Source organism: Microcaecilia unicolor, chromosome 12 (assembly GCF_901765095.1).
Source record: "Microcaecilia unicolor chromosome 12, aMicUni1.1, whole genome shotgun sequence".
Taxonomy (NCBI): domain Eukaryota; kingdom Metazoa; phylum Chordata; class Amphibia; order Gymnophiona; family Siphonopidae; genus Microcaecilia; species Microcaecilia unicolor.
The window spans coordinates 29409295-29422715 of NC_044042.1; the positions used below are offsets into that span (position 1 = coordinate 29409295).

At 46.5% G+C, this 13421-nt stretch overlaps 1 protein-coding gene across 3 annotated transcripts in view; it reads right to left on the reverse strand.

Moving 5' to 3' along the window:
• Positions 1 to 13421, reverse strand: part of ITPR3 (inositol 1,4,5-trisphosphate receptor type 3) — a 251892-nt gene that overhangs the window by 121946 nt on the left and 116525 nt on the right. For all 3 annotated transcript variants that reach the window (XM_030220428.1, XM_030220427.1, XM_030220426.1), the window contains exons 5-8: positions 12185 to 12343; positions 6799 to 6897; positions 6535 to 6618; positions 1831 to 1977 (exon numbers count right to left, since the gene is read on the reverse strand). In XM_030220428.1, the coding sequence (XP_030076288.1) occupies positions 1831 to 1977; positions 6535 to 6618; positions 6799 to 6897; positions 12185 to 12343 (489 nt within the window). The remainder of the gene's footprint in view (positions 1 to 1830; positions 1978 to 6534; positions 6619 to 6798; positions 6898 to 12184; positions 12344 to 13421) is intronic.

Here is a 13421-nt window from a genome sequence, read left to right on the forward strand (position 1 = left end):
GCAGCAAAACAAACTCGGGGGAGAAACCCCCCAGACTGTGTACTTCCGCAGCCTGGGCAACAGCCCTAGGCGCACTCTCAACCGGCGCTCGCAACAGCGGGGGAGAGGCCTGCTGCGCATCCAAAATGGCGTCCGGCGCGAAACTCCGCGAAGGAGCCGCGCGGGAAGAACGGCTCTTAACTTTAGCCGCTTCTGTGCCGTCGCCCAAATTAAGGGCGTTCATGGCATTAATGTCTCCAACCTCAAGGGCGGCCCAAGAAGAAGCCGTCCGAGCCGCGTGGCCGGCCAAAATGGCGGAGGCGAGGAGCGGGGGATGGGCGTTTATGGCGGGAAAAACCGCCACGCCGGAGGAAGGACCGGGACATTCATCGGTCACGAAACTGCCACCCAACAAGGGCGAATCAGGCTTTAAGACCCCCGCATCCCCTCTAGAAGCGCTCAAGCGACCCGGGGAGCGACCCTTTGCGCCCTCGCCCTCCGACGCCATGTGCCACGAGGAGAAGAATCGGGGAACCCCCGCCCGCTATAAAAAGGTAAAATTACCTGCTGTCCGCTCCGAGTTGTAACGACCTGGTGTCCCAGTGAGTAGCTGCAATAGACGCTTAAATAAACGTCGAAATAAACGCCTTTAAAGACGTTTAAAATTTTTTTTTTTTTTTTTTTTTTAACGGAGCCAGCGGGAGGGGGGAGAAAAGGAGGGACCTGGCACCACCAGGTTTGCACTTGCTCAAAAGAGCCCTCAACCCCAGGCACTCAACAAAACCTAAAAATTAGGCTTGGAGGCCTAGCCAGAGCTGCTGCTGCTGTGTGTGACCACCACCTGCTGAGATAGAGAACATACTGAGGAGTTTCCGGCAGCACATGACCACATATAGGGAGGCAAAAGTTTGCTCTCTATCTCCACCTGCTGGTAGATGGACACAACCCACCAGTCTATGGATTGATCAGCTTGATGATATGGAAACAGCATTTTTAGTAGACTGGTCCCCCTGAAAGCAATAGGGCACCCTAGGTGGCACTGCAGTGCACTTCACAAAATGCACCCAGATACACATCTCAGCATTGCTCCCTTATCTTATCTGCTGAGCCTCCCAAAACCCACTACCCTCAACTGTACACCACTTCCATAGCCCTTACGGGTGAAGGGGGCACCTATATGTGGGTACAGTGGGTTTCTGGTGAATTTTGGAGGGCTCGCAGTTTCCACCACAAGTGTAACAGGTAGGGGAAGGTATGGGCCTGGGTCCACCTGTCTGCAGTGCACTGCACCCACCACTAGACTACACGTCTTAGTTTTAGTCCTGGACGGTTTTGTTTTGTTCCATTATGGCTGAAAAACGTCTAAGTGTTAGGAACGCCCAAATCCCACCCTTAACACGCCCCCTTATGATCTGAACGCACTTCTGACAGAGTTCATAGAAAAATGTCTAAAAATTGTTTTTGAAAATACCAATTTAGACGCTTTTGTGAGAAAAACGTCGAAATGTAGATTTATCCCACTTTTTGGACGTTTTTCACTTGAAAATAAGCCCAATCGTCACCCTGCTTCAAAAGAGTGTGCACTCCGCAACCCTGCTCCCATGACAAAGAAATGGGCAAACTAAAACCAATAAAATGAACATTCTCAGAAACGACACAGGAAATGATACAAAATAAACCTTTTCTGGCTGCCCATACTTCGTAATAATTGATTTACAATTGAATGTAACGAACCGGAGGAATACCCTCTCATTCTCCTCAAACACACATACAGGCAGCTCAGCGTTAAATATTTTCCTTTCAAAAATGCCTTATGGGTTCTATCCGCAGCTGGGTCCTTCCATCTCTCACCTCTACTTCCCAGAGTGCATTGGAGCTGGTGGCAGATGTGGCAGACTGGCGCAGTGTGGTGCGCAGGAAGACATGATGCTTGGACTTATACTCATCACAGGTTAGAAACTTCTCCTGCTCAGCATGAAACAGTCGCACGACATCTCCCTGTAGGCACGAACCAGAGAGAACATGACAGGAAGTGTGAAATACTGAAACAAGAAAAAGAGGGAAAGTGGGAGAGGGCGGGTAGAGGGGGGAAGGGCATGAGATGCCTGAATAAGTGGCAAGGAGGGAGTGAGGCAGGGCCGGTCTTGGGGGGGGGGGGGCAAACAGGGCAGCTGCCCTGGGCACCATAGCTCCAGAGGACTCCTCCCTTCCCAATTTCCCTTCTCAGACGGGCCCCGGCGCAACAGCCGCTCTCACAAGCTGCCTGCGGCTGCCCCAAAGCTTTCTCTCTCTGCCACGATCCTCCTCCCTCTGATGCAATTTCCTGTTTCCACCTGGGCGGATCGCGGCAGAGAAAGAAGCTTAGAGACAGCCGGAGGCAGCCTGTGAGGATGCCCGCTGCGCCATGGTCCCTCTGAGAAGGGAAATAAACATTTTAAAGAAGACCGCAAGGTAAGGGGAAGGGAGGGAGACGGACTGTGGAGGGGAGAAGGGGAAGAGATGCCCGGACTGCGTAAGTAGCAATGCAGGTGGGAAGATTGAGGGGAGGGGGATCAGGGGGCCCTCTCCTTAATTTCTGCTCTGGGCCCCACCATGTCTAAAGCCCTCCCGCTTAGCTTGTGAGCCTGCAGTGCAGCCAGAAACCATTTACAAAGACTGGTTCATATCAACCAATATATACAATGGGCTCCTAAATTGACTTGTTTGAAAATGTAATAAAACGGAGTGCCTCATTTATACTCAAAACTAGCCGTTGAGCCCATAGAAACGGGCTAGTAAAGGAAGGGGGAGTTGAAAGGCCCCCCCCCCCAGATAGGTCGCCACCGCTCCCCCCCCCAGATAGGTCGCCGCCGCCCCCCCCCCCCCCGGAGTCCCCTCCGCCACCCCTCCACCCGGGCCGGGCACCTGGCTTCACTATTCAAACCGCCGGAACGCAGCACACAGCTCATCTGAGCTGTCGTCGGCCTTCCTTCTTCTCTGCGTGTGGTCCGCCCTCATGTGACATAACGTCGGCGAGGGCGGGGCACAGGCAGGTAAGGAAGGCCAACGGCAGCTCAGATGAGCTGTGTGCTGCGTTCCAGCGGTTTGAATAGTGAAGCCAGGTACCCAGGCCGGGTGCAGGGTGGGTGGCGGCGACTCTGGGTGGGTGGGGGGAGCGGTAGCGGCAACCCTGGGGGGGGGAGCGGTGGCGACGGCGGTTTCCTCACTCGCAGGTGCGCAGGTTCCCTCTCTGTCACGCCCCCGTCATCACGTATTGACGCGGGGGCAGGACAGAGAGGGTCTCTACTGCGCATTTGCGAGTGAGTACGCCTCTTGCCATTTATATGTTTGATGTCCTGAAACTCCTACATTTAGGAGAGCATAAAACATAAGTGGGAACAGCAGGGGGTGGGGGACTTAGGTTGGAGGAAAAGTTAGAAGCTTAGCACTGATTTTCAGAACTAGCAAGGCAATTCTATAAACAAGGTGTTAATACTTATGTGTGCATTATTACTATTACTGCTAATTATTTTGATACCGCTACTAAATGTACGCAGCGCTGTACACATTATGGACTAGATTCTACCTATGGTGCCTAAAAAATCGGTGACAAAAAAAAATACACTTAAGCGTATTCTATAAAGTACGCCTAAATTTATGTGTAAGTCATAGAATACGCCTAAATTTCTGCGCAGTTTGTGGAATATGCCAAGTGCTTGTCCATGTGACTAAATTTAGTTGCGGGCATTTACGCTAAGTAAAACTTGGTATAAATGCTGATGCTTAAATTAGGCGCAGACCGGGTGTATTCTATAACAATGCACATAGATTTTAGAAATGCCCACGACCCCGCCCATCCCACGCCTGTAGCCAGGCCACCTTTTTAGCTATGCGCCTTCGAATTTACGTGCATCACATTACAGAATATGGTTAGACTGTTGTCTGCGTAAAATTCTAATTAATGCCAATTACTGTCAATAGTTGCTTGTTAATAATTATCGGCAACGACTGGCTTGTTAACTAATTAAGTTGTGCGCGCAAATCCAGAATATAACCAGATTTGCATACGCAATTTATGTTGCGCTATATAGAATCTAGTGCAATCTAAGTTTTTGTACCTGGAACAAAGGAGGGTTAAGTGATTTGCCCAAGCTCACCCCGAGCCGAGCTGCATGTGCATAAATATTTAGACTATTAGCATGCCACCTAAGCACTATTCTGCAAATGTCCACTTAACATACATAGGGCATATTTACAAAGGGGTGGGGGGATTCAAAGGGGCAGGGCAGAGCTCCCACTTACACGTATAATTTACAGAATACTGTTATGTGGATATCTGCCACACGTGGAGGGGCATAATCGAACAGGGCGCCCAAGTTTTCCTGAGGACGTCCTCGCAGGACGTCCCGGCAAAGGGGCGGGGAAACCCGTATTATCGAAACAAGATGGGCGTCCATCTTTCGTTTCGATAATACGGTCGGGGACACCCAAATCTCAACATTTAGGTCGACCTTAGAGATTTTTGTCCTTAGAGATGGTCGTCCCCGGTTTTCGGCGATAATGGAAACCGAGGACGCCCATCTCAGAAACGACCAAATGCAAGCCCTTTGGTCATGGGAGGAGTCAGGATTCGTAGTGCACTGGTCCCCCTCACATGCCAGGACACCAACCGGGCACCCTAGAGGGCACTGCAGTGGACTTCAGAAATTGCTCCCAGGTACATAGCTCCCTTACCTTGGGTGCTGAGCCCCCCAAAACCCACTCCCCACAACTGTACACCACTACCATAGCCCTTAGGGATGAAGGGGGGCACCTACATATGGGTACAGTGGGTTTCTGGTGGGTTTTGAAGTGCTCACATTTACCACCACAAGTGTAACAGGTAGGGGGGGATGGGCCTGGGTCCGCCTGCCTGAAGTGCACTGCACCCACTAAAACTGCTCAAGGGACCTGCATACTGCTGTCGGGGAGCTGGGTATGACATTTAAGGCTGGCAAAAAATATTTTTAAAGCTTTTTTTTTAGGATGGGAGGGGGTTAGTGACCACTGGGGGAGTAAGGGGAGGTCATCCCCGATTCCCTCCGGTGGTCATCTGGTCAGTTCGGGCACCTTTTTGAGGCTTGGTCGCAAGAAAAAATGGACCAAGTAAAGTCGGCCAAGTGCTCGTCAGGGACACCCTTCTTTTTTCCATTATCGGCCGAGGTCGCCCAAGTGTTAAGAACGCCCCAGTCCCGCCTTTGCTATGTTCCGACACGCCCCCGGGAACTTTGGTCGTCCCCGCGACGGAAAGCAGTTGAGGACACCCAAAATCGGCTTTCGATTATGCCGATTTGGGCGACCCTGGGAGGATGCCCATCTCCCGATTTGTGTTAAAAGATGGGCGCCCTTCTCTTTCGAAAATAAGACTGTTAGGGAGCTATGTGGCTGGCATAAGCGCTCATGCCTAAATATTAAGGGGCCCAATATTCACACTGGGGGAGTTCGACCAGTTAACTCCCGCGGTTGGCACTGAAAACAAATATTCAATGCCAGGTAGTTTCTGGTGACCGGCATTGAATATCTGGCTTATTTTTGGCTGGCTTAAACATAACTGGCTAAGTTGATACTCAGCCAGTTATCGTTAAACCGGCCAAAGATATCCCACGCTTTTGCGTGGCTAAATATGGCCACTAAACTGGCTTTAAAAATCAGCAGGTAGCCAGTTTTATCGGGTAATATAACTGGCTATCTGCTAGACGCTGACCAATGAATATCATCGGATAACCGGTTAAGTGCTATTTAACCCGTCAGCAGCTGTTCTGACCGGTTAAATAGTGCCGAATATCGAGGGCAAGTGTGTTTATACCCAGTTACACTAGTCTATATGTAGAAAGAAGAAAGTAAGCAGGGACCATCCTCTCGTTCAAGAGGAGGTCAATAACTGCTTTTTGTTGAAAAAATATTGGTCCCCCACCTGCAACAGCCCCCAGCCTTTGACACTATCACAGAGCTACCAAGCAGCACATTGTCAGCGAGCACAAAAAGTGCATCTAGGAGATCTGGTGGGAGATCAGCATTCCATTTGCCTCAGAATCTGATTGGATACAATGGTGAATTTCCTGTGCAACGCTGGGTACCTCTGCTAGTATTCCATAAAGGAAGATAGACACCTATTTTGCCTTTGTAGAACAGACCCCTCCAGGCACCTAATTCTAGACGCTCCTTTACAGAACTGCCCCTTAGGCTTATAAATCTAGGCAAATGAATGGCAAGCCTAAATTTATGCTTTTAACTAAGATGAATTTTCAGCTGAAAACTTAAGCTTGTAAGTTCAGCTGAAAAGAGGGGAAAATTAAGGCACTCAGCCTTCTTTTGAAAATCAGGCCCAATGCTCCTATATATATACATATATTTTATACATAGAAACATGCATACATACCCATGCACTATTTTACACATGATGTATACACATAAACAGGACACACATGCATATTTCACTTCTGGGTACAATCTCCTGGCTGCAGGAGGTATGTGTAATACAGTCCTGAGCTGTCCTAGCCTCTTCTGTGTCCTTGGTACGGTGAGTGGATCACATACCCCTTTCAGGACCTCCTCCATGTAATCCCGGAACTGCATGAAAAGGTTGATCTTCCAGCTGGTGTTACAGTTAACAGAGTTTACCTAAGAAGAAAAGAAGCAGAGTTGTAGCAGCACTAGACAAACAGGGAAGGGAAACAGAGGATGCAAGATAATTAGACCCTCCCTTCCACGGTCTTAAGTAAAAGAATCAGGTGTGAGACAGGGACACCATGTACCTCAGTCTACGGACCTAAAACCAGGTGAGTCCAGTCCCCGTCTTACCTCCTTGCATCCAGGGTTGTCACTCAGCTCATAGTTACTGGCGTGTAGTGGCTGCCCGGCATTCACTGGATTCAGGATCACTTTATCCCCCACAACCACCTGTGCCAGGAAACAAAAATAAAACCACGGAAAGGGCTCAGCTGAGCATCTGTTTAATAAAACAACAGGAGTGCAGTGAGAGGATACAACGGAACACGCGTGTAATCCAATGGCATGTCAGATTATACAAGGATGCATCAAGACGGCATCATTGAGATACATGTGTAATCTCTTTCTTTAAGTTCTTGCAGTATTAAATCAAAGCAAATAGGAGCAAGTAACATAGTAGATGACGGCAGAAAAAGACCTGCACGGTCCATCCAGTCTGCCCAACAAGACAACTCATGTGTGCTACTTTTTGTGTAAACCCTACTTTGATTTGTACCTATGCTCTTCAGGGCACACACCGTATAAGTTTGCCCCGCACTATCCCCGCCTCCCAACCTCCAGTCCCGCCTCCCACCACTGGCTCTGGCACAGACCGTAGAAGTCTGCCCCGCACTATCCCCGCCTCCCAACCTCCAGTCCTGCCTCCCACCACTGGCTCTGGCACAGATCGTATAAGTCTGCCCCGCACTATCCCCGCCTCCCAACCTCCAGTCCCGCCTCCCACCACTGGCTCTGGCACAGACCGTAGAAGTCTGCCCCGCACTATCCCCGACTCCCACCACTGGCTCTGGCACAGACCGTAGAAGTCTGCCCCGCACTATCCCCGCCTCCCAACCTCCAGCCCCGCCTCCCACTACCGGCTCTGCTATCCAATCTTGGTTAAGCTCCTGAGGATCCATTCCTTCTGAACAGGATTCCTTTATGTTTATCCCATGCATGTTTGAATTCCGTTACCGTTTTCATCTCCACCACCTCCCGCGGGAGGGCATTCCAAGCATCCACCACTCTCTCCGTGAAGAAATACTTCCTGACATTTTTCTTGAGTCTGCCCCCCTTCAATCTCATTTCATGTCCTCTCGTTCTACCGCCTTCGTATCTCCAGAAAAGGTTCGTTTGCGGATTAATACCTTTCAAATATTTGAACGTCTGTATCATATCACCCCTGTTTCTCCTTTCCTCCGGAGTATACATGTTCAGGTCAGCAAGTCTCTCCTCATACGTCTTGTTACGCAAATCCCATACCATTCTCGTAGCTTTTCTTTGCAGCGCTTCGATTCTTTTTACATCCTTAGCAAGATACGGCCTCCAAAACTGAACACAATACTCCAGGTGGGGCCTCACCAACGACTTATACAGGGGCATCAACACCCCCTTTCTTCTGCTGGTCACACCTCTCTCTATACAGCCTAACAACCTTCTAGCTACGGCCACCGCCTTGTCACACTGTTTCGTCGCCTTCAAATCCTCAGATACTATCACCCCAAGATCCCTCTCCCCGTCCGTACCAATCAGACTCTCGCCACCTAAGTACTTGTTCAAATTACATACATCATTACATACATCATCAATACATTCAAGTAAAAGATATAAAATTTAGCAAAAATTTAAAAAAAAAATAGAAAAAAAAACATGAGCAAGAATGAAGAAACTTCAGAGAGAAAAAAGAGAAGGAACGGAGAAAGAAATATGGAGCAGAATGAGAACATACAAAAAAGGAGAGAGAAAGGTGGAGAAAATTAGACCATTCAAGGAGCAAAAAGAGAAAGAGAGAAAATTAGAGCTCAACTAATCTTCCAGGCCTTCTACACCATTTGCAGGTTTTTTTTTCTCTATTCCTGAGTATGATTTGGGCTCATTATTCTAATTTACTGAAAGCTTCAAGTCAGCTCCTTTTGACCTTTCTAATGTTTGCCAGGATGCGCTCTGAAAAATCACCCTAGATGCTGATAAACTCCACTTTTTTTTCCCTCCTTTTCAAAGACTGTACCAATCCTTCTCATTTCTCAGTATCCAACTCATAGGACTGCGTACTTGCAACCCCATTTACTAAAGTGTGTTAGAAACATGTTATAATTGCATTAATATTCCCCAGCAAACATGGGATTAACCAGCAGTATTAATCCCTAGTACATTCTGTGTTTCTGCTGGTAACACATGTTCCTACAGCTACAAGCATGAGTACTTTACCGGCTTCATGTCTCAGGTTACACTTCTGTACAAAACTCGCCAGCTCATGTCTTTAAGAGCCCCATTATTTCAGGAATGCTTCTAGATTCAGAAACATGAACGATTCTTAACTTCCAAAATGTAAATTTGACATAAGCTCATCAACTTCCAAATGTAAATTTGGAACATAAGCTCATCAACACTCTGATTTGTCCATCTCAGAGCACAATACTGGGGAATGGGGAGTACGCAGTAATCAGACGCAGCTCTTATACATGTAAATATATGTTTAGCCCATGTTTTGCTTATTTCCCCCTAAATAAGGAAAATATCTCTGAAATTAATAAAGTGGTATTTACTTATAAGTCCAAGACAGATATAAAGCAAGTCCAGAAAAAGAGTGCATGTGATTTTGAGGAATTTAGCTCGTACTGTCACTTTAAGAGCAGGTACAAAGAGAATTTTAGAAATGGAGTGCAGGGTCTGCCCACTAGGTGGCTCCATGATTAGGACTACCAACTGGCTCCAGATTTTCAGGAGAGGCCCATTTGGTCCTGCTTTTACCCCACTGCATGCAGGAACTTGTCATGTTGTTTCACTTAAGGAATGTGATCAGAACTATGTCTCTTCATGCAGAGGGGTAAAACCAGGACCAGATCTGCTGGTCCAGAAAATTTGGACATGGCAGGGCAACAGAAGAACAATAACCCTTGTGGTCAAACAGACGAAACAGTCACAACAAGGGTGACAAAAGAAAGGGCAGCAGACGATGGCACAACTATCACCTTTATTAACCATCCAAGATTCGACATGAGTCGTGTTTCGGCCCGCAAAGGCTTTCCTCAGGAGTCTTATCTAGGATGTGTGCTGATGTGTATCTGAACCCAATATGTAACAAATGTTATATAAAATCTTGCTGTTGAAATAGCGAAAAGCATAGACCACTTGAACTCACTGAAATACAAACTTGTACAAAAAAAAAAAAAAACAACAAGATTTTATATAACATTCGTTACATATTGGGTTCAGATACACATCAGCACACATCCTACATAAGACTCCTGAGGAAGGCCTTTGCAGGCCGAAATATGACTTGTGTCGAGTCTTGGATGGTTAATAAAGGTGATAGTTGTGACATCGTCTGCTGCCCTTCCTTTTGTCATCCTTGTTGTGACTGTTTCGCCACAAAATCTGGAGCCAGACTGCAGCAGATCATCTTTCTAGTTGGAGGGGCCAAACAAACCAATTTCCGGCCCACCCCTTCAGCTGTCTAATTGCCGATGCTGTTATAAGCAAAATATCATTGGGCTCATGGCCATTGTGGCCAACCCCATTCCACTGCCTATGACCATAACAGCTGTGCTTGGGTTTCCATTTTGCCACTGAGTAGCACTCCCTGATAAGAGTCATATTGAAAAGAGAAATAAAAAAGGCCTCTATTACAGCTTCACAATGGCATGACAACCAAGACCTTAACCCTTACATCTACGCAGACGATGTCACGAAATACATCCCGTTCAAACATGATCTAACAGAAATCACAAATGAAATCAAACTCAGCCTGCAAATCATAAACTCATGGGCGGATGCATTTCAACTAAAACTCAATGCAGAAAAAACACACTGTCTCATCCTCTCATCACAACACAACACGAACAAACCCACCAATATAAACACCACAGACTACACCCTTCCTGTTTCAGGCAGCCTGAAAATTCTCGGAATTACAATCGACCGAAACCTTACACTAGAAAGCCAAGCGAAAATTACAACAAAGAAAATGTTCCACTCAATGTGGAAACTCAAACGAGTAAAACCTTTCTTCCCGAGGGAAATATTCCGCAGCCTAGTACAATCAATGGTGCTAAGTCACCTTGACTACTGCAATGCAATCTATGCCGGATGCAAAGAACAAATCATTTAGAAATTCCAAACTGCCCAAAACACCGCAGCCAGACTCATATTTGGAAAAACGAGATATGAAAGCACCAAACCCTCACAAGAAAAACTACATTGGCTCCCAATCAAAGAACGAATTGCGTTCAAAATCTGCACCCTGGTTCATAAAATTATTCACAGCGAGGCCCCGGTCTACATGGCAGACCTCAAAGACTTATCAACCAGAAACACAAAAAGGTCAGCACGCACATACCTAAATCTCCACTACCCAAGCTGCAAAGGACTAAAATATAAATCAACATATGCATCCAGCTTCTCCTACATAAGCACACAACTATGGAATGCACTACCAAACGTCATGAAAACAATGCACGACCTAACAAACTTCCGGTATCATTGACATAACAAAACTCTGTAAGCCACATTGAGCCTGCAAATAGGTGGGAAAATGTGGGATACAAATGCAATAAATAAATAAAAACCAATTTGTTCAAAAAGGCATACCATAACAATCCAACCTAAACACCTGAACCCTGCAACACAATGAAACATACCAGAACTAGACAAAACTTAACTCTTTCTCCTTGACTACCTAATTTACTCTGTCACTCATGAACTTTAACGCAATACCACTCTGTATTTCTCATACCAGAATTGGCGATCGCCATCACGGTACTGCGTAAGCCACATTGAGCCTGCAAATAGGTGGGAAAACGTGGGATACAAATGCAACAAATAAATAAATAAATAAGAGCGTAAAAGAATATATCAACATAAAAAGTGCCTAACTAGGTCAGACTGAAGGTCCATCTAGCCCAGTATCCTGCTTCCAACAATGGCTAGTCCAGGTCACAAGTACCCGGTAAAGAGTACGATTCCATGCTACTGACCCCAGGGATAAGCAGTGGCTTTTCCTGTGTCCACTTTAATAGCAGATTATGGACTTTTCCTCCAGAAACTTGTCCAAAACTCTTTTAAGCCCAGATATGTTCACTGCTGTTACCGTATTTTCTCCTATTTGTCTCAAAGGTATTACCACATAACTTCGTGGAGTGTTCTCTCATCTTTATACTTTTTGAAAGAGTAAACAATCAATTCACATTTATTAATTCTACTCCTCTCTGGATTTTGTAGACCTCTATCATATGCCCCCAAGCTGAAGAGTCCTAACCTAAACCATTTTATTGGTCCTACCACAAGCTGGTATATCAAGTTTAACATAAATATAAACTTTAAACAGGCCTTTCCTCATATGAGTGGCCTTGTGTGACAGATCTCAGATGACACCCAGATTGGACGCAGTAATGGCAGAAATTGTGCGTGATGTCACTTGCAACAGCAGAGAGTTCATCTGTTAAAGTTCAGTTCCCCCGCACATCTTTTTCACACTCACATTGTCCCCGTTGCTCCTCAGCTTCCAGAAAGGCTGAATGAAGAGCCAGGAGCCCTCATTTCCCGTAGCATCCAGCGTCACCCTCATGGCGTTCTTCTCCAGGAGCGCAGGCAGCCGCTTGTTCACTGTCAGATACTTATTGCTCTTCATGTGCAGCAGCTAAAACAAGAGACAAATTCATGAAAGAGAGAGAGACAGGGAAGATCTGCTCAGATGGAGCGAGAGTGTGAGCAGATCCAGCTGGAAAAGGGAGGATCTCATGGGAGAAAGAGAAAAATATGAGCGTGAGAGAGAGCGTGTGGGGGGGGGGGGGGGAGGGGGAGAGGAGATCCACTTGAGAGAGAAGATCCAGCTGGAAAAGGGGCAACCCCATAAGAGGGACAGAAAGAGAGAAATGTGAGTGTGAGGTGGTTTGTATGTCAGAGAGACAGACAGACAGAAAGAAATATGTGAGTGTGAGAATGTGTATGTGAAAGAGAAGGGAGGGGAGATACACCTGTGAAAGGGTGGAAGAGTGAGTAGATCCACGTTAGAAATAGAAGACCTCATAAGAGACAGACAGAAAGAGAATGGTGTGATTACGAATGTGAGTGTGAGGGCAAGCATGTGTGTGAAAGAGAGAGAAGGGAAATTCACCATATCTCAAAAAAGATATTGCAGAATTAGAAAAGGTTCAAAGAAGAGCAACCAAAATGATAAAGGGGATGGAACTGCTCCCATATGAGGAAAGGCTAAAGAGTTTAGGGTTCTTCAGATTGGAAAAGAGACGGCTGAGGGGGGATATGATTGAGGTCTATAAAATCCTGAGTGGTGTAGAATGGGTAAATGTGAATCGATTTTTCACTCTTTCAAAAAGTACAGAGACCAGAGAACACTCAATGAAATTACATGGAAACACTTTTAAAACAAAGAGGAGGAAATATTTTTTTTCACTCAAAGAATAATTAAGCTCTGAAACATGCTGCCGGAGGATGTGGTAACAGCAGTTAGCGCATCTGGGTTTAAAAAAAAGGTTTGGACAAGTTCCTGGAGGAAATGTCCATAGTCTGTTATTGAGATGGACATGGGGAAAGCCACTGCTTGACCTCGGATTGGTAGCATGGAATGTTGTTACTCTTTGGGATTCCAGAATCTTGCTACTTTGGGGTTCTGTAATCACGTTACTCTTGGGATTCTGGAACGTTGCTACTAATTGGGTTTCTGCCAGGTACTTGTGACCTGGATTAGCCACTGTTGG